The sequence below is a fragment of the Nothoprocta perdicaria genome, unplaced genomic scaffold (assembly GCF_003342845.1).
Source record: "Nothoprocta perdicaria isolate Ctin4 unplaced genomic scaffold, notPer1 scaffold_64, whole genome shotgun sequence".
NCBI lineage: Eukaryota > Metazoa > Chordata > Aves > Tinamiformes > Tinamidae > Nothoprocta > Nothoprocta perdicaria.
Window position 1 is genome coordinate 2,063,329 of NW_020455910.1, and position 24,374 is coordinate 2,087,702.

The 24,374-nt window shown below is 38.2% G+C and overlaps 1 protein-coding gene across 1 annotated transcript in view; it reads left to right on the top strand.

The window, feature by feature from the left end:
- MATN2 (matrilin 2) overlaps window positions 1-24,374 on the top strand; it is a 62,802-nt gene that overhangs the window by 20,362 nt on the left and 18,066 nt on the right. The window contains exons 4-13 of the mRNA XM_026050045.1: window positions 1,914-2,036; window positions 8,629-8,751; window positions 15,340-15,462; window positions 19,291-19,413; window positions 21,515-21,637; window positions 22,483-22,605; window positions 22,748-22,870; window positions 23,223-23,345; window positions 23,440-23,562; window positions 23,821-23,943. Coding sequence (XP_025905830.1) covers window positions 1,914-2,036; window positions 8,629-8,751; window positions 15,340-15,462; window positions 19,291-19,413; window positions 21,515-21,637; window positions 22,483-22,605; window positions 22,748-22,870; window positions 23,223-23,345; window positions 23,440-23,562; window positions 23,821-23,943 — 1,230 coding nt within the window. The remainder of the gene's footprint in view (window positions 1-1,913; window positions 2,037-8,628; window positions 8,752-15,339; window positions 15,463-19,290; window positions 19,414-21,514; window positions 21,638-22,482; window positions 22,606-22,747; window positions 22,871-23,222; window positions 23,346-23,439; window positions 23,563-23,820; window positions 23,944-24,374) is intronic.

Consider the following 24,374-nt stretch of genomic DNA (forward strand, 5'->3'; position numbering starts at 1 on the left):
CCTTGCTSCACAGGCTTTGAATTCCCATGCTCTGTTTCTCAGGAGAGCATCTTAAAACACGCAGGTGGTCTAGGATTAGAGGGTTCTTAGTCTCTGCCTCTTGCTGCTACACATTACACCAGCTTTTTAACAACCATTGAAATAGGAGATCATCTCTATAGCTGAGACTGCTCTGCTACTTGGGATTTAAAGTTCTTCCATGTGCAGTGGGGCACATGGTTTCTGTCAGAGCCTCAGTAAATAGATGTGGGAACAGGAGAATGTCAGCACTGGAGTGACTGGGGCGTTCGCTCTGGAGTGTGGAAGTGCATTCAGAGACCTCAGGATTTTGTGCTGTTCATCTCCTCTGTAGTTGAGCTACGAGGGGCTAGTTTTAAGAATCTTCATTTTTTTTGTCCTTCCCACCAGCAACCCCTACCAGATATATACATTTATCATGTGTGTATCAATTATAGGGGAATGCTTTGTGATAAATAGAGCAAATTTAACATTTCTCTTTTTTTTTTTTCCTGCAAATAAAACCAAATAATTTAATTAAATATGAAACATTTTCTGTTTACTATTTGGCTTGGCCCCTGAGCCAAGACAAGAATATGGTCAAGAACTGCTTTTTCAAACAGCCTATTCTCTTTCTGAAAATCCACTATAGGTCTTCAGAGAGACAGTTGTCAGAACCCCAGGTGAGGGCTTCAACTGCATTCATTTGCATTTATAATTACACTTTAATAATACTTGCACCTCCTTGGAAATGTGGGGTCCAAAACGGCTTTCACCAAAAATGAAAGAGCTGAAGGTTGTGTTGCTCATTTTACATATGGGAAGCTGCACTTGCACTCTTATTTCCCTAGATGACCTTGCATTTAGAGTGTAAATGCTTATATTTCAAAACTTATCATTTTTGACAGGCAAACAATTTGTTTAGATTTGTTTCTTTCAAAGAGTTTTGCAGACCATATTTCATCTTGGAAAAGGTTAATGTCTAATAGAGAGATTTCTGATTCTAGAAACAAGTGGCTTTTGTCAGGCAGGGGCTGTTTTGTAATCATGCGTTCTGTACTCTGTATGTTTGTTTAACTTAATCACTTAGATCCTTCCCTAGATAGTTTTGAATCTTACATTAACACACAGTGTAGTACAAAAAACAAATGTGGCTGAAACAACCTGAAAAATTATCTATTTGTGGGTGTTTATACTGGAACAAGAGAGTTAAAGTATTGTTTATACTGTTCATCATGTCACTTGATACAAAGCACACAACTATAAAAGAAAATGTGTATTTGCTTGGCCAGTTTCCTTAAACCTGCTCCAAAAGCCTTTTTTTGTAGCTGTAAACGTTAATTATGTGTTGAGCAGTCTTTGGGTCKGATCCTGAGCAACACAAAAGCTTCTGCTTTCCACAGACTTCACTAGGGAAACTTGGGGTCCTCCGATAGCTTTAATCTATTGTAAAAAAACCCAAATGTGCTTCAGTAGGAGTGACCTCATTTGTTGTAGTCCTTTTTCTAATGTGGCATTTGCATGGAGCAGGGGAGAGGGAGGACTTGTGATGGTGTTTTCATAAAACTGAAATGATAAAACTCAAAAATTAGAGATGCCAAAGACCTTTTGTCCCCTGGGCTCCTCGTCTTTCCTTTTCTATGCTCCTCCTCTGACTTTTTTTTAACATAAAATAAACTTTTATTATTACTGGGCCCAGCAATAACCATTGTCATTAGCTAAAGGAACAAAGCTTTGGGTGGTCATTCTTCCTGGCATAAAAGCTCCACCAGAATACTAACATGTTCTGTGTTAAATGAGCTCATCTCTGAACAGTTCTTTATGACTTCCTGAAATGTATTTTCAATCTATWGTCTAGATGTGCGACATGGAAGGTCAGAAAAAAAAATTCACACTAATGGAATTATATTTTGTAGCTGAGGATCTTTGTGCTGTGGAGAAACATGCCTGTGAGCAGATCTGTGTGAACACGCCTGGCTCTTACGTCTGTCAGTGTTATGAAGGGTATGAGCTTGCTGAGGATGGAAAGAATTGTATTGGTGAGTATAAGCCTAGCAATTCACATTTATTTTTTGACACAAAAMAAAGGGAAATTCAATATAATCTAAYGTTTACTTTCACTGTAGGCAATTAAGGAAAGTGCTCTTCTCCCACATGAGTGTGGGATGAGGAAGGATGCATATTGGCATCATCCTGGGCTTTTTCTCATAGTGCATCGTGTCTGGGGAAAGAAATGCGCCAAATAATTTCACTCAAAAAGTAAAATTGCTCTTTKGAAACAAAGTACCTTGTGTTTTATTCTAGATCCATGTAGGTGGCCCGCAATGTGCTGGCATGATATGTGTGACCATTAAAAAGCAAACAAAATAGACAAACAAGGCAGTGCTTCTTCAGACAGATGTTGAATGTGTAAAAACTTGGAAGTGGACAACTCCTTCCCATATTTCACTTACTTTGTAGAACTGCTAAGAGAACTTTCAATCTCTATTCAGTCAGATGACTTCAAAGGTTTAAGAACTTGTATGTTTTTGCTTTTTATTTGTACTATGGGCAACAAAGAGCAAACATCAGCTCTAAGAATTACTGCTCTGAACAGAAAGTGTGGAAATAAAATATAATAATATTTGAGCRCAAAACGTACTTCCCTCTCTATTAACATATAAGTATCTCACTGTTCACTTTTTTCCCCCATYTATGCACAGTAAATATTTTCTAGAATATTTTGGTCTCTCAGACATTTACCCTTCTCATAGATTTTTCATCACGTGCCAAGTTTCAGGAAAACAATTGTGTTCTGGTACGAATCACAGAAAAAACTATTAAGTCCTTTAAAGAAATGGCCTTATTTGTTAGCTATTCTTTGCAGGCACTTAAATACATGCTAATTTCAAACATATGCTCAAATCTCGTGGAAGTGAATTCTAAGCCCCAAGTCCTACCACAAGGCCACCACAATCCTTTTTTTATTACAAGAAAAAGTTTCCACAGCCTATTTTTTTTCATGACATTTTGAAGAACTTTAACATAATATAATCTGTCTGTTATTGCCGTCACTGAGGCGGCATCGTCCCTTGCAGAATAATCCTATTCTGAGATGGAAAATGGGTGACAGCTTGTGAAACTGAGCTTTCTGCATGTAGCTTCACATGGGGCACACAAGTGAGCTTTAGAGGCTTTTTTAGACCTAGGATAATATATGTATTTTTTAATGAATGTTTCCTTTACTTATAGCCTCATGATCTCACTATACTCTCTTCAGTGTTCACTCTCCACAGCAAAATTTATCTTCAGCATAACAGGGACACTTTTTGTGGCCTTGGTAACATGGAAGGACAATTTTTGTGGCCTTGGTTACATGTATAAGTTCATGAAGGGAGAATGTAGGGAAGAAGAGGCCAAGCTCTTCTCATTGGTGGCTAGCGATAGGACAATAKGGATAGGGAAATGGGTCTAAATTGAAACACAGGCAGTTCCATCTCCAGGTGAGGAAGAACTTCTTCACTGTGAGGGTGACAGAGCCCTGGCACAGGCTGCCCATGGAGGTTGTGGAGTCTCCTTCTCTGGAGGTCTTCAAAACTCGCCTGGATGCCACCCTGTGCCACATGCTCTAGGTGTGCCTGCTTGAGCAGGAAGGTTGGACTAGATGATCTCTAGAGGTCCCTTCCAACCTTGAAGATTCTGTGATTCTGTGAAAGCACATGAGTTTCACTGTCACCCAAACGCAGATGGGGAACACGTACATACCCCTCAGAGGACATTGATCTCCATACTTCATGATGTGTAACTTTGACATTTAATAGCAAATGTTCAGCTTAGCTCTAATGTACCATTTTAAGAACTTGCTCTCTGAAGTTAAATTGTTTTGAAACTGCAGCTAAGAATGACTATTTCAAAGCTTTTAAGGTGAGAAGGCCTATTAGATGCCATTTCCCAAATTTCTGCATCTGATAGTCCAAGATGTTCATCCAAAAATATTAAGTAATCCCTTTAAGTGACCTTTAGTGGTGTTCAGATAAATCATATATTTCTTTCCTTTGATGAGACAGAAAATCCATACATTCTGTTGGCATTTTTTTTGCATCCATWATGGTTTTCTACCATAAATTTGGATTTGAAATGGTCATACGTATTTGCCATCAGTGGTTATTACTACTTTCTCTCTTTTAAATTAAACAATCCTTAACAGCCAAAGATATTTTCTACACTTCATAATATATTTTTAAATACATTTAAATATGCATACTAAAATTTGATGTGGTATTCTCATATCAGTACCATCTGTTGAGAGATTRTGAGGTTTCTTGAACAATTGTTTTCCATTTCTTCTGGTCATCTGGTGGTTATAATAACAAAGATTATATCATCATCGGTTATCATTATGCATCTCGTCTTCCCCACTACCTGTGTTATTTTGCACATTCTCTGGAAGCATCTCACCTTAAATTAGATTCTAACTTATCAAGGCAAGAGTTATACTTCCCTCTATACTGCCAGTAGTATACATCACAAGTCTTCATTGATACTGGCTATACAATCTTCTCTTGCAGTTGCAAAGAAAATAAATGTTGGTGAAATCTTTGGTAGATATTTTTAATTAAAAACTTAAAATTTGAAGTTTTAACTAAAGACAACTTTAAAATACTTCTATGATGTCATTTACTAAATTTCTTTCAATGCCACTTTTTTGCCCTATTAATAATTTCTTTACAAAGTCTGCAGAGTATGATTTGGAAGTGTAATATAGCGTTAATTTTTAATAAYTATTTTWAAAATATTCTTAAAATTTTTAATTACTTACATTTTTCACCATTCCGCTCTACTTTTTCACTGCTCTTAAATTCTGAGACATTCTGAATTATTTTTAAATGCAGATCGTGTATAGTTTCACTATGATATCTTGCATTTTTTAGCTGCTTTTCCTCTCCACTTGATTATTATTCATTTCTATGTAGTTTAACAAAAATCATGAACTCATGGTTTCATTTCCTTGCAATAACAGGCACCATTAGTTGTAATTTGAAAACAAATTAGTACTTTTCAATTGTATTTGCACCATTTATTGACTATTTAACTTCATTTCAAAATGACACACACGAGTGGTTCAATATACATCAATTATGTTTCACACATGTAGAATTCAGCCTCTCTATATTTCCATAATGGGAAAAGATTGTCTGGCTAGTTTTTCATTTTGAAGTTAATTTGTCTGCAAATCCTATTAGCTGTCAGTCTGAAGAATTTCACTTCTGAAAGGCTCCATTCTCCAGTTAAGGATTAAAGGCAATGCTAACTGCCTGGGTGACACACTGGTCAGCCTTTTAGCTGCGTGGCAATAAACAAAGTCTCAYAACCAGCAGCCCACTACGTAGCTCTTCAAAGTGACCCCTGAAGGGCCAAAAAGTGTCAAGTTAGAGACACAAAAGTTCATGAAAAAAAAATGTAAACTAAACTCTGAGGGTGACAGAGCCCTGGCACAGGCTGCCCAGGGAGGCTGTGGAGTCTCCTTCTCTGGAGGTCTCCAAACCCACCTGGATGCCGCCCTGTGCCCCGTGCTCTGGGTGTCCCTGCTGGAGCAGGGGGTTGGACTGGATGATCTCTAGAGGTCCCTTCCAACCTCAACCATCCTGTGATTCTGTAAACAGAAGCACTATCMACTGAGCCTTTTTAATCAATTTTTCATGCCAATTACCCTTTTCCCATGAATAAAACTCTGTCAGATAAAGTGTTGAGGTGCCACCATTTCTCCGCTATGTGCTATTGGTCCTGCTGGACACGTCAAATTCCCTGTCCTCATCCCACTCTCCCCACCACCTTGGTGCTCCTGGACACTCCGTCCCCTCATTCCTGGCACTGGTGCTAGACTTTCTCTGAGTTGCAGATGAAGAGCAGCTGGACTTGGACTCTCTTCTCCTGGCACTGGCTGGACTGTTGGCATCTGCCTGCACTCCCTGCACTGCTGCCTTTTCAGCTGTTTTCTGGGTTCTTACACTACTTCCAGAGTCTGCCACGTAGTGCCACCTCCTCCACCACTTTTTTTTTTTTTTTTATTCTCCTTATGCCTTTGTTTATTGTGCTACCTTTGCTTCCTAGGCTTTCTCTCGTGCTTAGCTTACTTTAACTTACTTTGGGCTTCTAAAGCCCCCCAAAAACATATCAACATCAAAGGAGTAAAATGAAAATATGGACCATATTTGGACCATGGATCAGAGAGGGAGACGTAACCACCCAAGTGTAGAACTGGAAACTGGAAATAAAAGATGCCTCTCATCACTAACAACTAATTCCAAATGAGGAAAACAGAGTGGAACAAATGTGGGAAGATGACAACTGAACTAATTGCTTTCTCTCTAAAAATATCACTAATTCATCATTTGGAAGCTTTGTTTTAATTGAAATAAGCATGRACTAACATTAAAAACAGTGAAATTTCTAAGCGTTAGCATTCTTTTGTATATCTCACAACTCAGTACAGAAATCTGAAAATAGTAGAACAGTTAACAAAATGAGGAAAATATTACTCTGSTTAGGTCTTATGCAGATTTTCTGTATACAAAGTAAAGGATTGCAATGTTTCCGTAAAATAAGTATAGATTTTTAATTCTTCTCAGTCTGTCTAGGACAATTTAATTTCATGGRCAAATAATTTACTTGCTGCTGAAATGCACTGCCAAATTTTCCTTCTAAGTCATCAAGATGAAACTGGATGATGAATTGAAATGAATGTGTAAGTGGATTATTAGTGCAAATCTGCAAGGCTAAGCATGCATGGAATTAGGGCAATTTGTATATAGAAGATATTGGGAAAAAATCTCCAAAAGCAGTCAATAACATGTTTTCACTTTTTAACCATGTCAGTAAAAAAGATTTGGTTATATTGATACTCACCACTCTTGGAGGCCAGAAGATCTACTACTGTAAGAGCTCCCAAGATTGAATATGMATGGAGTAAAGCAAATCTGTAAAAATATATTGTATATATGGATTATTTATTCCCTCATTTGTGTTCACAGCACATTAGCAGATGCATAAACATAAGAAGGCACAACCCCTTGTGTGATCTGAAAGTGTTCAGGGTGATAGTTGCTCAGACGTTGACCAAAAAACCAAAAACCAGAAAACCTGTTTGGTTATCTTTCAACTTTATTGTCATTGTAGTTTCAGGAATTGTGGCAGAAAGGCATATTTAAAGGCAGAGACAGAGGTGAGTTTATGGAGAGATTCATACAGACTGTTTCCCAGTCCTAGGTGTAAGAGATGGTGCATTCTTTGTCTATTTGCTAAAGTGTCTTTTCAACCACTTGAAAATAAGTATGTGGTTAGAATTAATTTAAGAGGAAATCTCAGTAATTGTATGACATATTGTATATAATATGTATGATAAATTATATCCTCAAAATATTTATCCTTGATATTTTTGTATGTGAAACTTTTTTAGTCTGTAAATAGGAGGCACTTGCCAGAAAAATGATCATGTGGTACTGACTGAGCAGCCCAATTTGACTTGATCCAACCCCACTATTCTAATGGGTTAAAARAAATTAATTCACAGTAACTAAATGAATTATCTGCTTTCCTGACTGGATAGTCTTGACTAGCACACCAGAATATCTCTCTTTATTCCTGCAAGTAAGAACTGATTTTATTAAAAACAAACTATTGACTCTTAAAAGCACTTTGAATACTAGAAGTAGTAAGCAGTATTATAATGAGTGAGTAATATCATTACTCAAATTACTCAGGTACTCAAATGGCAAAGAGGGCTGGGCAGCTTACTGTCTTCTGCAGAGAGGATCATACTTTCCCAGCATGAGCAAGGCAGGACTTTTTTTTTTTTTTTTTTGTGGTCAAGACACCCGTTTTGTTAATTTTGCTTTAATTTCTTATAAGACTTCCTGTGTGAAGAAACTGCTTAAGCTGCAGGTAAACAATAATAATAACAACAACAAGAATCAATCACTCTTTTTTGCCTGATGAACTCTAAAATACTACTTTTTTACTCTTTGGCAAACTATATTACAAATGTAGGTTTATGCTAACTGGACTAACAGTTCTGTTTCTCTCACACAAGGAGAATAACAGTGCTAGACTGCTCTCAGGCTCCACAGCTGCAGTTACTTTGTGTAGGATCATTCTGGTGCAAGGTTGAGTGTCCTGTGACAGTCCTCAGTGTAGAAGGTATTGCCATGGCCTCCTACATGTTCAGGCTACTGGAGCAGCTCTTGATGCTCTWGACATACTCCTTGATGGGAGGAAACTGAGGAAATATAGAGCAATCAGGTGCAACAAGCCTCAACTAATTCTGGGACTCAAGATAGAATTAAATCGGGGCAGATTTTGCTCACCCTGGTCCACACTGTGTACATCTGGACAGAGTGACTAACTGAGGCATGGTTTCCAGATCTGAGAAAACATGCTGAGGAGATCTTTCAAAAGCTGGAAGCTACCTGACACTGAGCAGTTGATGAGAGGGTAGGAGAAGTAGCCTGGGACTCAAACAACCTCTGTCATCTGAAATTATGTCAGCTTTTCCCTCTTTTATAGGCACTATTTGTATCTAGTACCATGATCTCTCTATGTAATAGTTTTAAATTTGTTTTCTAATTGTACCTATTATTCTTGTTTTCTTTTCAGTTGTAGACTACTGTGCATTGGATAACCAAGGTTGCCAACATGAATGTGTTAACACTGAGGACTCCTACTACTGTAGATGCCATCCAGGGTTCATTTTAAATCCAGACAGAAGAACTTGCAGAAGTAAGTTATGATCAGGTTTAAATCTGAAAAGTTTGCTTTCCTTCTGCTTTCCAGTCCTCAGGAGTTTTCTCCCTCTTTTCCTGAAAACACTGTGTAATATGTTAAATACAAAAAGTTGTTAGAGTTCGCTTAAAGCCAAGGTCGTAACATCAATGAATGTTCTTTGAGGGTTTTGAGGGGATTTCTGAGGAAAGGGCAAGGATTCCTTCTGTGGACAGGAAGTTCTTAAAATGAGGCCAGTATCCTTTTCAGATATTAAGAGCAAAAAGCTCCACCTGCATAGTCTTTTTGATGATCCAGCTTTTACATTTAGAAATTTACATCATCTCCCCGGCTAAGTAAACAACATCAACAGCAACAAAAGATCCATCTTTACAAAGCAATTTCTCCTCACCTTATAAATTTTTTTGCTATGAATTTTCCTGAGTGCTGAGTTGTGTTGTGCATTCTTTGATACTTTTGACAAATGGATCTGTGGGGACCTTACTACTCTCTACCAAGTTTTGGTTTTTTTCACCAGCTTATAGCTTTGCTGTTTGACCTTTTTCAACTTTGATTGATACTGAGCTAAACAAGTTCAAATGTTAGTGGACTTGGGGGTGGAGGAAAATACACTTGCAAAGTTTTCCCTTTCTCAAGAAACTAAGCTAAAAACTCTGTGTTGTTAAATTCTTGCCTTCAGGAAATGTGAAGGGAAAATGTGAATGTATGCTCCAAGTTGTCTTTCTTTATAAATATGAACCCTGATAAAACAGCACAAACCAGAACAATTGTGTGTGTGTGTCTGTAAGCACTTTATGTACTTTAGAAGAGCAGTGAGACTGCTGATGTTAGCAGAGAATTTAGTCTATATTATTTAATGATTTGAACAAGCATTATTTCTCAAAAATGCATCAATACAGCACTGCATTTCTGCAGGCTTTACAGTCTTGTTGGCACTTGAATCTTTATGATAGGAGACCATGTTATTATCAACTATATAATATATTGTGGTGGATATGGGTCACTTAATTTTAAAAATGTTAAAGAAAGCATCTAATTCAGGCTGGATGATCAAGGAACTAGAAGGTGATTGCTTGCACCTCTCTTAGATATTTCTGAAAGTGCCTACACTTTCCTGACTGTGCAGAAAGTATAGATATGACTTGCCACACTAGACACCCATTTTTGTATAACTGAAGTTAGGAGAGCTGAATTTATCTTTTCACCATAGGCCATAGTGCAGCTGATATCAGTTAATGTTGCTTTTAGTTCATGTATCTTATGTGCACTAGCCCACTTGTCAGCATATCTCAGTTAAAGGCTAGCTAAATTCTCTTATACTTCCACATGTATTTCCACATGTATATAGTATGAAATAATCAAATAATCTAGTACAGTGTAGGTGCTTTCAAATACCCAAGCAAAAATTCATATTGATTCTCTCAGTTTAAGCCAACAGATTTTAAGTAGTGTTTTCTCCCCCAGTTTGAACTGATCAAAGACCTTAAAACAATATAAACATTTTATGTTTATATTTTTATAAATATTTATATTGAATCGGSTTTAGCTTGTGGTCTAATCCTATGAATCACTTTAACTGGTTTAAATTGACGAGCTACAGATTGCTGGAAGTGAGAGAGTGTTCTCGGAAAGCAGTATTTGAGGTTTGTCCTGAAAAGACGTATTTGCCTTAGGTGTGTACCGCTGGAGATGGGATCTTGGRCTATAAAGACTTGCAGTCTGACCATGTATTGCTGCTCTTATATCAGAGGAATAAACACATATGGAAGGTATCTCTGGAGGCCATCTGCTTCAGCCTCCCCTTCAAAGTGTGACTGCAACAAACCCTAAGCTAGGTCAGCTGTGGTTTTGTCTCACTGARTCTCAAAAAGCTCTGCAGATGRGGATTTCAAAACATCTCTGGGAAGYCAATTCCASTGCTGCTCCACACCACCTTCCTAGCAAAAACTTTCTTGTAATGTCCAGCCTGAATCACTCAGGACACAGGTCATGACCATTATCCCTTTATATCATCTGCCTTTATCAGGACAGACAAACAGTGATTGTAGGCAGCTATTAGCTACATTCTTCACCAGATTAAATAAGCCCAGATCCCTCAGGCTGTCCCCTCTTGCCATGTGTTCTAGGCCCCTGATAGTCTCAGAAAGTCCCTGTTGGACCCTCTTCAATTTATTCTCTTGAGCTTGGAATGGGAGTGGTGCAGGACAAAATGTATCGAGTGCAGCCTCACCATTGCTGATTAGAGGGGGATAGTAACCTCTCTCCATCGACTAACTTCTCTCAATACGCAGAGCAGCCTAATTTCTAGGAAAAGCACATGCTGCRGGCAACCCACTATAAATCTCAAAGCCCTATCCTGCAGGGCCATTGCTCAGAAACAATGCCAGGGTTTGAAGCTCACCACCAGGTCTTCCTCATGCCCGCCMTCACCCATGGCACCTCCCCACCCTTGTCTAGGCTCAGGACCCCATTTCACTCCAGCTAAGTGCTGTCAGTCCATTCCTCAAGATGCTGTGGTGATGTTGGTCTCCATCCAACTGAGCTGGGCCTGTTTAACMTGGAGAAGAGTAAATTTTGGGAGGATCTAATCAATATGTATTGAGGGCAGAATGTAAAGAAGATGAGGCCAAACTCTTATCAGTGGTGGCCAGTGACAGGACAAGGGGCAATAGGTATAAATTAGAACACAGGAAGTTCCATCTCCATATGAAGAACTTTCTCGTGAAGGTGACAGAGCCCTGGAATAGGCTGCACAGTCGCTTGCTTCTCTCCTTCCCAAACTGTGCTGGTACATACGGAAATCTTGGAGCAGGTTTGGCCTGGGAGAACCAGGAATAAAAAAGACATTGATTACTTCAGCCTTTTCTGTATTGTCCATTACTAGGTTATTTTGACTTGCAACAGCAGATCTGTATTTTTTTCCGAATTTCCTATTGCTACTAGGATACTTGTAGATTCCTTTCCTATTACCTGTAGAACATCTCCCTACTCATAGAACCAGCTGGGATCTGGTCTTTGTAATTTTGTTCCTAAGTGCCTAATATGCTTTAATACTCTTCTTTTTTTTCTTTGTTCTTATTTGTACTTCTACTAGTCACCTTCTTGTGTGTTGTAGTTCACTGAGAAGCTCCATAATTAACTACAAAGATTTCCCAGTAAAATAGTATCATTTGGTTTTGAGCTTATAGTAAATTTTCCTTAAAAGAACACCTAGTTTTCCTAGGCATCCTTTCTCTTCTTGGCTCTTTCACAGGGGATTCATCCTTGCAAATCCATAAAACAAGCTGAAATCTGAGCTCATAAAGCATTGAGTCTTACCTCTGCTTTTTCCCCTCTCAGCCTATATTTTGAACTCAGTCATTTCATGGTCACAGCAGCCCAGGTTGCCATCTGTAACCACATCACCACCAGTTCTTCCCTGCTTGCAAGCAGCAGCATTGTCCCTCTAGAGCTTGTGTTARGAAATTGTCACCAAGGCAGTCCAGTAACCTCCTGAATTGCCTTAATGTCTGTTGTCTTTCTCTTCCAGCATGTGTTTGGATAGTCAAAGTTCTCTATGAGTACAAAAGGYTGTAAGACTGTGAAACTTTTGCTAGTTGTTTGTAGAACGTCTTATGCTCTACAGCCTTTTGGTCAGGAGGTCTGCAACAGATACTACSACTATCACCACCACGCTCCCAGTGTTGTTTCCCACTCTGAACTTGACCCAGACTCCCTTAACAGGTACATATCCAGTTTCATATCAAGTCTCTGTAGAGCTAGGGAGCTCCTTAACATCTAGCAAAAAATTTGGACACATCTAGAGCTCAAGGAGCCAAGGGTGACAACAGGGTAGGCAGGGTCAGTAATGTTTACAATAAAGCACGCAGTCCCACAGTAYCTGAAGAAGAAGAGCAAAATAAATCCTGTGACAGTAACTAGGCTCAGCCAACAGTCCAGTGATGACCAGGAAAGGCCATAGTTACAGGAGAGGTCCAAGATCAAGCCAGGAAGTCAAGTCAACCATTCTGCAAGTGAGATTTAACAAATTGCAAGGCTGGCACAGGCATATTTATCCCAAGATAAAGCTCAAGCAAGAATCAAATGCAAGAGTCTATGAGTCTCTGAACAGTGACCATGTTAAGTGCATTTTGTTTTGCTATGAATGCTTTAAATTTGATTAAAATTGAAGGAAAAAAATACCATCAGGTTGCAATTTGAGAAAAATGAAGTGGCAAGGCATAGCCACAGGAGCTGATTCTAAAGCAGTAGTCAGAGGAAGGACAAGCAAACACTGTGCAAAATCCAACTTATTCAAGATGCATCTTCTGAATGTTAGTGCAAATAAAATTTATTAAGGCACTTCTTGCACTTTATGTCTTCAGAGCCTTTCTAATAAAGTAAAACCTGAAGAAATGAACTGGGTAGCCTTTAATGTTGCAAAAGTTAAGATTYTTGCAACAGTTAAGAGTTAAAATGAGAACTCTTCAGAACAAAAGTGTGTTCGAGTTTCCATATRTTATGAATCATGTTGGCTTTCAGTCAGCGTAAACAACTTAAAGGAAGAATTTTCAAATAGCAGGATTTAAAATGTTTGTAAATGTAAAGCCTGTAACATAACTTTTTAAAAATTTGGCATACATTTTGATTCTCAGGAACAATTGCCAACTAGCCAAGGCTCACACGCATGCCAGACCAGATTACTGCATCAGCAAGCAAGCTTAGGCCTTGGGCTCCAGCTCCAAGGCTCTCGTGATTACCATTACTTCAGCATCTGGTCTTTCCTTTCAAGTTAGACAGTAAGCTACAGTACTCATGGTTGCAAAGAAAAGCYTGAAAATGTAAATTTTACTGTTACAGTCATTCATGTCTTTCTTACAAAAGTTTTCACTGGAAATCACCCCACCCTTCTCTGAGTGAAATGCAGGGAACATAGCTCATGAGAGGAGCCCTGCCAAACACCAGTAGAGTGCTCTTTCTGTGGCAGAAAAAGGAGAGAGCAGCAACTTCAGGTTATCAGTCAAGCAACTGAGGGAAATGGGATTAGTCTGGAGAAGAAGAGGCTCAGAGGAGACCTTATCACTCTCTACAACTACCAGAAAGGAGGTTGTAGTGGGGTGGGGGTGGGGGTGGGGGGGGGGACGACTGTCAATCTCTTCTCCAAAATAACTAGGACAAGAGGAAATGGCCTCATGTTGCAGCAGAGGAGGTTCAGGTTCTAACCATTAGCAAAAATTTCTAAGTGGAAAGACTGGTGAAACACTGGAACAGGCTGYCCAGGGAAGTGGCAGAGTCCCCATCCCTGGCAGTGTTCAAGAAACAAGTAGATGAGGCACTTAGATACATGGCTTGGCAGGCATGGTGCTGAAGAGTTTATGGTTGGACTCAATGATCTTAAAGGTCTTTTCCAACCATAATGATTCTATCAACCTGCATTCCTGTGATGCACACATGTGGCTTTAGCGCTTCYATCCCTTCAAGCAAAACTTATTGTCAATTTATTTTTTAGGAACCAACTAAGGTATCTCTGTGTTGTGTATATATGTATTGGAGAAGAAAATATAGAGAGTCTAGTTCGTATGGAATAAGATAATATCCTCAAGTTCTTCTTATAAAATCACATTCCCCTTTGTCCTGAAAACATAGCTGCCTTATTATTGTCAAAGGCTTTCACCATACATAAAGGCTAGTTGAATTAAGCCACCATGCATATTAAAAAGAACTGTGTTCCTCAGGAAACAATTTACCTCTGGAATTACAAGGAAGCATCTGAATGTCAGTTATGTTTTTTTGGKAAAGTATGCTGTCTTTAAAAAGATAACTTTCTTGATTTCTGACTTGTTTATCTATTTTTTAGCAATGTTATGGATCAAGACTATTCTTTTACTAATATAAGTTAGTTAACTCCACTGATGTAAAAGTACTGCAATGTAAGTGATGGCGAGATGACCAGTGTCTAATACTGTTTAGAGACATCTGTAAACGTCAGATTTCTTGAGTTCATTAATAGTGTTAGACCCCATGGGGTATTGATCTTAATGACTGCAGCACAGTTATTTTCCTTTTCTAAGGTACTTTATGTGCAAGTGGAAGTTGTTGCTAGAATTTGTGTTGTTGCTAGAATTTGTGTTCCTCTTGTGCCCATTTTAAGTGGGAGAAGTATATAGAAAATACTCAGAAATGTTCAAACATTGACTGTCCTTGTGAAGTCCTGGTTTGATCTAGTGAATGCAGCTTAAAAACATGTTTGCACATTTATTACAGATCATATCTGACTTCCTCTGAGTAAAATAAAGAGGCAATTAGTTGGGAAATAAATGACACAACTTATAGAATTCAGCTGTATAATGTCAAGGAATATTTATGGTGCTCATTTCTGTACTTCATGTTATACACTTGTTCTTTGAGAATTCATTCAAGTAATGTGCATATCACATCACAGTATACTTAGTATGGCAGCTATTTGTAAAAAAGCAACATTGTATTTTCATCCTTTAAAACAATACGGTGAGAAGACAAAGTAGTGCCTATAAAGGTAAATACAAGTGAAAAGTAAATGAGATACCTGCTTTTCTCACCTAATTATTATTATTTTTTTCCRTTTAGGACCAGACTATTGTTCTCTGAAGGATCATGGCTGTGAACAGGAATGTGTTAATACAGACGATTCTTATTTTTGTCGATGCCAAGATGGGTTTATGCTTAATCCAGATAAGAAAACATGCAAAAGTGAGTAATTCTTTGGCCATAGTAAAGTTTGTCTGCTTTTATTTGTTAAACCTGCTGTGAATGGTTTCCTTTCTGGAAAGATGGAAGTTTTGTCTCTAATTAAGGTTGAAAGAAATCTTTCTTTATGAAGTCGAATTTAACCTAAGCCAGTCATGCTGGAAGGATGAAGAGTTTGCTGTTTTGTGAACCAGACTGAATATAGACATTTTCTAAAGAGATTTATGGGAATCTGAGGAGTATTGTAGCAAGGCAGTGGCTCAAAACCAAGAAGTTCCTGACTTACTGAGACATTCTGATCTTGTTTTGCAGCGACACAAACAGCTGGTTTTAGAAATTTCACTCTGCTTGGCTGAGCTGTTGGAGGCAAGGCCTATATTCCATAGTCCAGGAAGACTTTTGTGTTACAGCTCTTCTTGAGTGGRAGCCTAGAGTCAGAGCAGATTTTTTATGTGATATTCCTAATGCAGAAGGAGCACATATTCTGTCAAAAGAACAAAGTTGACCTGTGAACTTAGTAGAACTGAAAGGATTATATCACTGATATGTTATGAATTAGCTTGCCTAGAGCAATATAATCATATTTTTAGTCCCTCATAGAGTTTATCTGTTTCTGGATCTATGTTCTTTTTCAGTATTAAAGATGCTTTCTCATGAAGAATTTTTGTCTACAAAGTACTTTTTTTCCACAGCAATCCCTGCAACCATGTATTGTATTATATGGTATTTTAGCACACTCAGGATTTTATAGAATGGATGTGCTTGGTTAGCATAAGACCAAAAAACCTAGAATTGTCTAAATTATTTATTGCTAAGGCTGTAATTGTGAATTAAATGCAAATTGCAACTCTCATTTGGTATACTTTAATTTCCAGGGGCTTTGGATGAGGCTGTAAATCTGGTGACATTTTTGTAATCAAGCTCATATTCCCAAACTTCTTATAAGAAGATTTATGTTAGATAAGCTTGTAAAATATATCAGAACATTTGCATATGGTCCCTCTTTATAAATCAGGAAGAACATCTTAGTCGACAAGCACCAGACGTTCCTCCTGGCCTGTGATGCATCTGTTTTGATGACTACAGAGCAGGGAGTATGGGAGTCAGAAGTCCTGCYTAGCTGAGCAGGAGCAATCACCCATCAGATCTTTTGCTATAGCTGCTTTAACCAGAGACCAGAGCAGAGAATTCAGTAGGATTTAAGAAACATGGTCTTTTGGAAGCCAATTTTGGAAGCCTTCCTTGTTGGCTTGAGCTCTTCAGTGCTTTTCTCTCTGCAGAAGTAAACTTCTGTGCTTGAGGTCAACATGACCCATGAATGTGAATGTGTTAACACTGAAAAGTCATTTGTATGCAAATGTCATCCTGGGGACGCCCTACAACTCGATGGCAAAACGTGCAGAACTGAGTGTTCCTYGTAAACTGCAGCAACTAGTTACTCCTGTGGGGTAAAGTGTGAAAGGGAGAGAACACTCCCAGATCCCCTTGAAGATCTCCATGAGCTATGTAAATCTCTGGTACTGCAAAGTCTACCAAGTACTACTGAAGTAATGCTCGAGTGAGATCCCTCACCAGTAGAGAAGCAATGCATCATCTTCCATAATTGAAGTAATTGGAAACATATATTTTGCCAAGGTGTCTAACATAAAGGCAGTGCTTGATGTTAAAACATCTGTATCATTGCTACATGCTATTTAAACTAGTATTACAAACCTAATACTAATGCTGATTTGTACAGACTTCCTCCATCCATATGGTTATGCTGTTCRTGATTGTCTGATAAAATGTCCTCTTTGATATGAATGTTACTTAACTCCCTTAAGTAACATCCCTAACCCTACTTAATTCCCTTAAGTAACATTCAGTTAAGTAAGTCAATGTTCTACCAGAAACACCCAACAAAATTGTCCACTGGGAGTAACCCAGTTTTTGGAAGACACTTTTTCCCAGAGAACTATTTTGCATTCTTAACACACTACCTAAACTATTGGTTGTATTTTTCCCCGATATATTTTTTAACAAGGCAATACTCTGTCACCAGAATTAGGGAAGTAGATAGTTCAAGGGTTTGTTTAAGGGATAGTTCAAGGGTTTCAAGTGGTTTATTTTTTAAATAAACTACTAATGATAAAGCAATATTTAAGGAAACATGGTTATGTTTCATATGTTGATTACGCATTATTTTTGGTTGGATACTTTTTAGGAGGAAAGGTCTCATCAATTTCTAACAAAAGGTTTTGGCTATCACAAATTGAATTGTTTTTAAAAATATCCCACAATACTAGCTACTTTTGAAAATACATCCTTTTTCTCTTCCTCTACCCTTTCCTCTACCCTTTTCTCTTCTTAGAATAATTTTTATGTATATATTTATTAAATCATTAAATCAATTTTATAGTAGTAAGAGTTTCTGAAGTCTGGCAATTAGCAGCTTTCTGACTATTCCTTTCTTGAAAGATTATAAGTGAGAACCTGAAGTATTTAAATGTTAAATTCACATTTGTATAGGTGTTCATAAAAGACGGTGTCAAATTGCAGATGCAATTTTTCAAAAAAGAATAACTTWAAAAAAARAAGTTTCCCYTCTTTTCCACATTCTTGTGCTCTGAGAAGTTACACAAGTCTCTCTGTGATGAAGTAAACTCATGGAAAAAGGAGACAGTTCCAGCTGGAACTTGCTTTAACTAATAAGAATTTCAATCTCAGCTTCAATTGTTCAAGCCAACATTATCGCTAATTACGTATCTGGATGAAATCCTGCAAGCTCATTACCTAGCTAAGTAAACTAATAAATAAATAATGTTATTTAAAGCTAATATACTTTATTATTAAATATAGAAAGCTTTTGGGGGGGTATGTAAACAAATAGCTACAGAGATGTCTGCTTGCATCTGTAAATAATTTGTAAATGGGGACATATGAGACGAGACTGTGTTTGTATCTGAGGGCACTCCACTAGTTTCAGTCAAGTTAAGCTAAAGTGATTTGGGCCTATATAACTAAAAATAGCTGTTAAAAAGTCAGCAATAAAATGTTACGAGGAAGTTCAGAATGAAGCTTTTTTTCCTAAAATGTGCTTTTCCTATACTTCCAGAGTCAGCAGATTACACGGTGCATTCACAAGTGCACGTATCTTGCCTGACTGCTTTTCTGTCCCTTCTGTGAGACACGAGGCAGATTTTAAACCCAAATTCAACTCTCTTTCTTGCTGTTTTATACAAATTGCTGCATACAAACATTGAAAGAATACTCCATTTTATTTTACTTGGAATAGGAAACATTCTCCCCACAAAACCAAAGAAAAGGAAGATGTAAAGACACTCCAACACTCATAACCGCATCTGCCCCCTGCCAGACTTCAACGAATAGCCCATGTGAACAGGATAAAGTTCTGAAGGGGTGATTTTTTATCCTGTTAGAAAAGAATTCACTGTTTATGGAATAATCTGACATTTAGGAAATTACAAAAGTTATTAATATTTCCCCTTTCACTCCCAGGAAGAGATCTAAAGACAGGGATACTAAGATGAGGGAGGGAGACGCATGAAGCAGAATTCCCGGGTTCTGCCTTTGCTCTGCGTTGTGGTGCTGGGCAAGGGAAGCCTGCACTTTGTCGAGTGTGTTATTCATTAAGTGGGGCTGCTGTAGTAATTTAATGAAGCCGTGGTTAGTTAACGAGCACTATTCAAGTAGATGGGCACGCTACAGAAACACAAAGCTGGGCTTATCTTTTCCCTTTGCTCTGTAAGGACTCCGTGTACTAACTGCAGYGTCGCTGCGTGGGCCTAAGCCTCTAACGTGCTTTTCTCAACTATTGACACCAATCAACAGGAGTGGACCACTGTGCTGAAAGCGATCATGGCTGTGAGCAGCTCTGCCTAAATACTGGTGACTCCTATGTCTGTCAGTGCTCCGAAGGATTTGTCATCAACGAGGACCTGAAAACCTGCACACGTAAGTCTTGTGCGAGCCCCCATGATCCCAGCTCAGCTGGGAAAGACTTCTGTCTTCATACAAGGATAGGCCTGCAATTTATTCGTAAATATTGCATTTCAGAAGTACCTCATTAAGGATCTGAAAGCAGACACATGGAAAAAAACTATTGGCACGGACTTGGAAAAATGTTTAGAGAAATCCTAGTACTTTCAGAAAATGTTTGAAAGACTTGTTCATCCCTAGGTGGTGAGGACAATTTTTCATGTGGCAGCTGTGTCTGCCAAAYAGGTCATCTGACAGCAGTGTCCCCAAAGCACTGCATGTTATCTGGGGAAGGAGGAAGAGTGTGGGTACCATGCCAGCTTTACAGTTTGCCCAGGAGTTTGCCCTTAATGCATTAATAAAAGTTGTCYTGGCACTTCTCCATCCTTTGTACAATGATCACAGAGAGTCCTTGCAGTTTTTCAAACAGCCAAATGCCCTCCTTTCCAGGAAAATACTTACAGAAGAGTGAATAGGAATGTGTATGTATTTTGCCTCTTGAGTTTTCTTGGACTGGTCCCTTCAGATTAGAGGGTTTGGGCCACAGATTTTGGAGGCAATATTATTTCTCGAGTGTGTTCAGTGTTGCAGCAGCTCCAGCGTTTGCTGATTTTCTTGCACTTTGGCAACACAGTCTCAACAGGAATCAAACCACAACTGCTCAGGTACAAAAATGATGTGGGGAAGAGCGAGGCAAATTAGGGAAGGCAAATTTGGGTTTTGTTTTTTTTCTTTGTCCTATTCTTGTTAGCCTCACCCAAAATCTTGTCAGACTTTGCTCTGTCTGTTACTGTTGCTCTCCGAAGAGGGGTGGACAGGAATCTCTGCAAGAGCAGAGCTCCCGCATTGCATGGGCAACAGGGATTGGGGCTTTTTGAAACACTTGATTTGAACATTTATCCAAGCAAAGCACTGGAAATCCATAAACTACCAAACACTTTTTTTTTTTTTTAAGTTTTATCAACCTGCAAATGGAAAGACCCATTTCCTTTGCAGTAAAAATAGTGCTGTTTTTTCACTCTGACTGGTTTTCTTCCAGCACTGGATGGAGATGCATATGCAGCATTAAAACTGCTGTGTYTTCTGGAATGCCTCTGTGCAAAGAAATCGATCCCCAGGGAGCTGTTCCCCTTCTTGCCAATGCACCACTCTCCTCCCTTTGGGAAGAACTTCCTAAAGTCTTCCTAAAGATTTATTCTGTTCCTCAGCTCCAGTTTTCTAAACCATGATGAAAAGAGTTTTGGCAGTTGGATGTCCTGAATGAAGGACAAGCTGAATGGAAGGGACTGACACTTAACACATACCGCTGCTAATGAGAGAACATGTGGGGAATCACAATTCTGGTGTCATATAGCCGTCCACAAGTATCTTAAGGTGCCTGTGGGAACATCTGAGTAGTAAATTGATTTTTGCTCTGACAACTAATTACATAAAGATGAGTGGAGCTCTATGTGCAGCCAATAGACAGTAGTGAGTGATGCTTGCAGAATACCAGGGGTCTGCATCTTTGTATTACAGAGAATAAATCATTAGGAAATTTGGGATGAAAAATGGACCATATGTGACCACATTTGTCATTTTCAATTTTCTGCAAAAGCTTGCAAAGTCCAAGCCAAAACCAAAGGAGGTCCCTGAGAGCTTTCTGCTTGCTGCCGCAGCGGCTGAGTCAGGCACACAAGTGAGTTCTGGGATCTACCACATTCCAATCAGACCATTTAGAGACTTTATTTAAAGAAGAATGTGTACAAGGTAGCTTTTCTGGCCTTGTTACTGTCTATTATATACAATAATTACTAAACAGAGTTTTAATTCAGTTTGTGAAGTCTGGAGTCTGCTGAGTTCTGTTAAAATGGGAAAGTAAGTTTACTCCACTTAATAGCAAGCAACACAGTGCACAGCAAAGACCCTCTTCCTTTTTACTGAAGGTACATGTATGTTATCTGATAAGGAACTGATTTATTGCTCAGTCAATCTGACATGTTTATATTTACTTTCATATACAACATGCAAATACTATAGTTAAAGGAAATTGATTCATTCATTCCTTTTTTTTTAATAAATCCAATTACTTCTGCAGGGGTTGACTATTGTGCTCTAAGTGATCATGGCTGTGAGCATTTGTGTGTAAATGGTGACAGATCTTACACCTGCCAATGTTTTGAAGGCTACCGGCTTCGTAACGATGGGAAAACATGTAAACGTAAGTTATTATTCAGCAAGTCAGTGCTAAATTTTTGGTGAACACATAGAAGAAATCTGTAAGGGCAGGATTTCATGGCCTAAACATTGCTGTCCTTTGAAATGCTCTGGGATTCCAGAAGCGCGCAGTTCCTTTTGGTGACATTGGAGTGACATTGGACATTTGGTTACAAGGAGTATGTCAATGCTGTGGAGACTCTAGGGCTTCTAAAGGGACACTGGGTGCATAATTTAAGACACCTGAATCATTCCCTAAATGTCTGTGCCATGTAAATAATAGCTCTTGATTTGGACTGTTTATGAATCCAAAGCAATTTAACTCAGATTTACGTGCTTGTATTGGACAACTGTAGTTTACAGGAGAATGATAAACTCCTACAAAATTTAACTCCAGGGGAAGATGCATGACTATTTCAGAATTGAGCAAATTCATTCCTGAGGATAAAAAGACAATTGTGGAAAGAATTGTTTCTCATCAGCTTTGCTTGAAATGTAGATGTGCAGTTTAGCTACCTTTGTAAATCACTATAGGTCACTAATCTCCACATTAGGGACACATGAAATGCTACAAATCCTGTAGTCCGAACACTAAATTTTTGCTTAGTACCAACATTGTAAATTGGTAGAAAGATGACGATATATCCTCTTTTTGTTACAATAAAAACTGCTACAAAAAAAAAAAAAAAAAAAAAAAAAAAAAAAAAANAAAAAAAAAAAAAGAAAAGAAAATTGCCAGATGTGTCTAGTTTAGCATCATGGGAAAGAACAGTTGGTAAGTGGGAATGTAAGACTTTGCACATCCTGCCTTTAACTTACACAAAATTGTATCTATTGAACTGCTCTCAGGTAAAAATATCTGCAAATCAGTCAACCATGGCTGTGAACATCTCTGTGTCAGTGCTAACAATTCCTACACCTGCAAATGTCATGAGGGATTCACGCTGAGAGAGGATGGGAAGACATGCAGAAGTGAGTGGTCTCTATTGAACATCTTTCTATGTGCATCAGGCTAGGGGGAAAAATGAGGTTATTACTTCTCACTGCAAAAAACATCATTTATGATTATTGAATGAACATTTATGAATATGTTTTCATTCAAAATCACTCACAGGACAGGACATSTGCAGATCCGTCCACCATGGCTGCGAGCACATGTGTGTTAACAAAGAGGACTCGTTTGTTTGCGAGTGTCACGAGGGCTTCCTGCTGAGAGAAGATGGGAAAACGTGCAGAAGTACGTACTGCAGTAATTACTGATAATCCTTCATTTGCACTATTTACATTTGTGGAAGTGTTTAACCAACCTCACTCTCATAGTTTACTATCATGATATAGGAGTAGTGTTATTACACCTTCTGGAATCTGGTGAGAGACTCTGTGAACAGAAGTAGTTTAGTTAAATGGATAGATAAACTGTTAGGACCGGAGACAAAACCCACAAGTGTTCAGGTACCACACGCTGAAAGTTACTGTTGGCCATTTTTTTTCTAATGGTATCAGTTGATCTAATAAAAATAGTTATTTCTTCATGTATAATATGTGCATTTGCACATGTGCTTTAACCAAATACTCTTAACTGTTCTCAGATAAAGATATTTGCAGTTCTGTTGACCATGGCTGTGAACACATTTGTGTGAATACAGATGAGTCATACATCTGTCAGTGTTATGAGGGGTATGCACTGAGACAAGATGGAAAAACATGCAGAAGTAAGTATCATTGATCATTAATAGAAGTTTTCCTGTAAAATCTATGTTTTCACAGAGATGTTTTAATCACTGGCATTCTTATTTTTTTTTCCAGATAAAGATGTTTGCAATTCTGTTGATCATGGCTGTCAGCATGTTTGTGTCAATACTGATAATTCATACATTTGCCAATGCTATGAGGGTTTCATACTGAGGGAAGATCAGAAAACATGTAAAAGTAAGTTATTCAATGTTTCTGCATCAAAGATCTACTGATCTATGTATAKATAGATCATAGATAGAGATCTATGCTTGCAATCAGAGATCTACTAAAGAAACATTCTTTTAGAGGTAGGTCTTCTGATTTGTAATCTCCTCAGGCAAAAATAAAGAGAAATTCTTTATTTTATTAGGAATTAACAGTTTAAATTTTTTTTTTTAATTTTTTAACGCCCTCTTAGTCAAATATAATAAATAACATCTAAATTGCTTTTAGATGAGGACATCTGCAAATCAATAAATCATGGCTGTGAACATCTTTGTGTTAACAATGATGACTCATACACTTGCCAGTGCCGTGATGGATTTGTTCTGAGGCGAGATGGGAAAACRTGCCGAAGTAAGTTGCTTATCTGCATAAGCTAAGAAAGAAGAAATTTCATTTCCCTTTTTTTTTAAATTATGGAGTTATTCACAGGTTCACAGTACTCAGAGTACACTGAGGTAATCAGGACAGAGTACGGTCCTTTACAGATCATAAGTTTTCTATGAATTAATTATTGCTTGAACTAAAGATATATTTTAGAAAATGAGCCAATTTTAAGTTTAGAATGTAGTTTTTAAAATGTGAACTTCACTTCCTGACTGAGTATGTCTGGTTTTAATCTTGAGCATTGGATGTTGCTGCTTTATACTTTGATGGGTTGCAGTTCTATTTGCCCTGTGTTGTTCTCTGCTTACTCATGTAGACCACGACTTAGCTCTTAACCTGTTTTTTAATAAATGACAAGCAGAAGAAATTCCTGCAGGTTATTTATAGGTTTTCCAGTC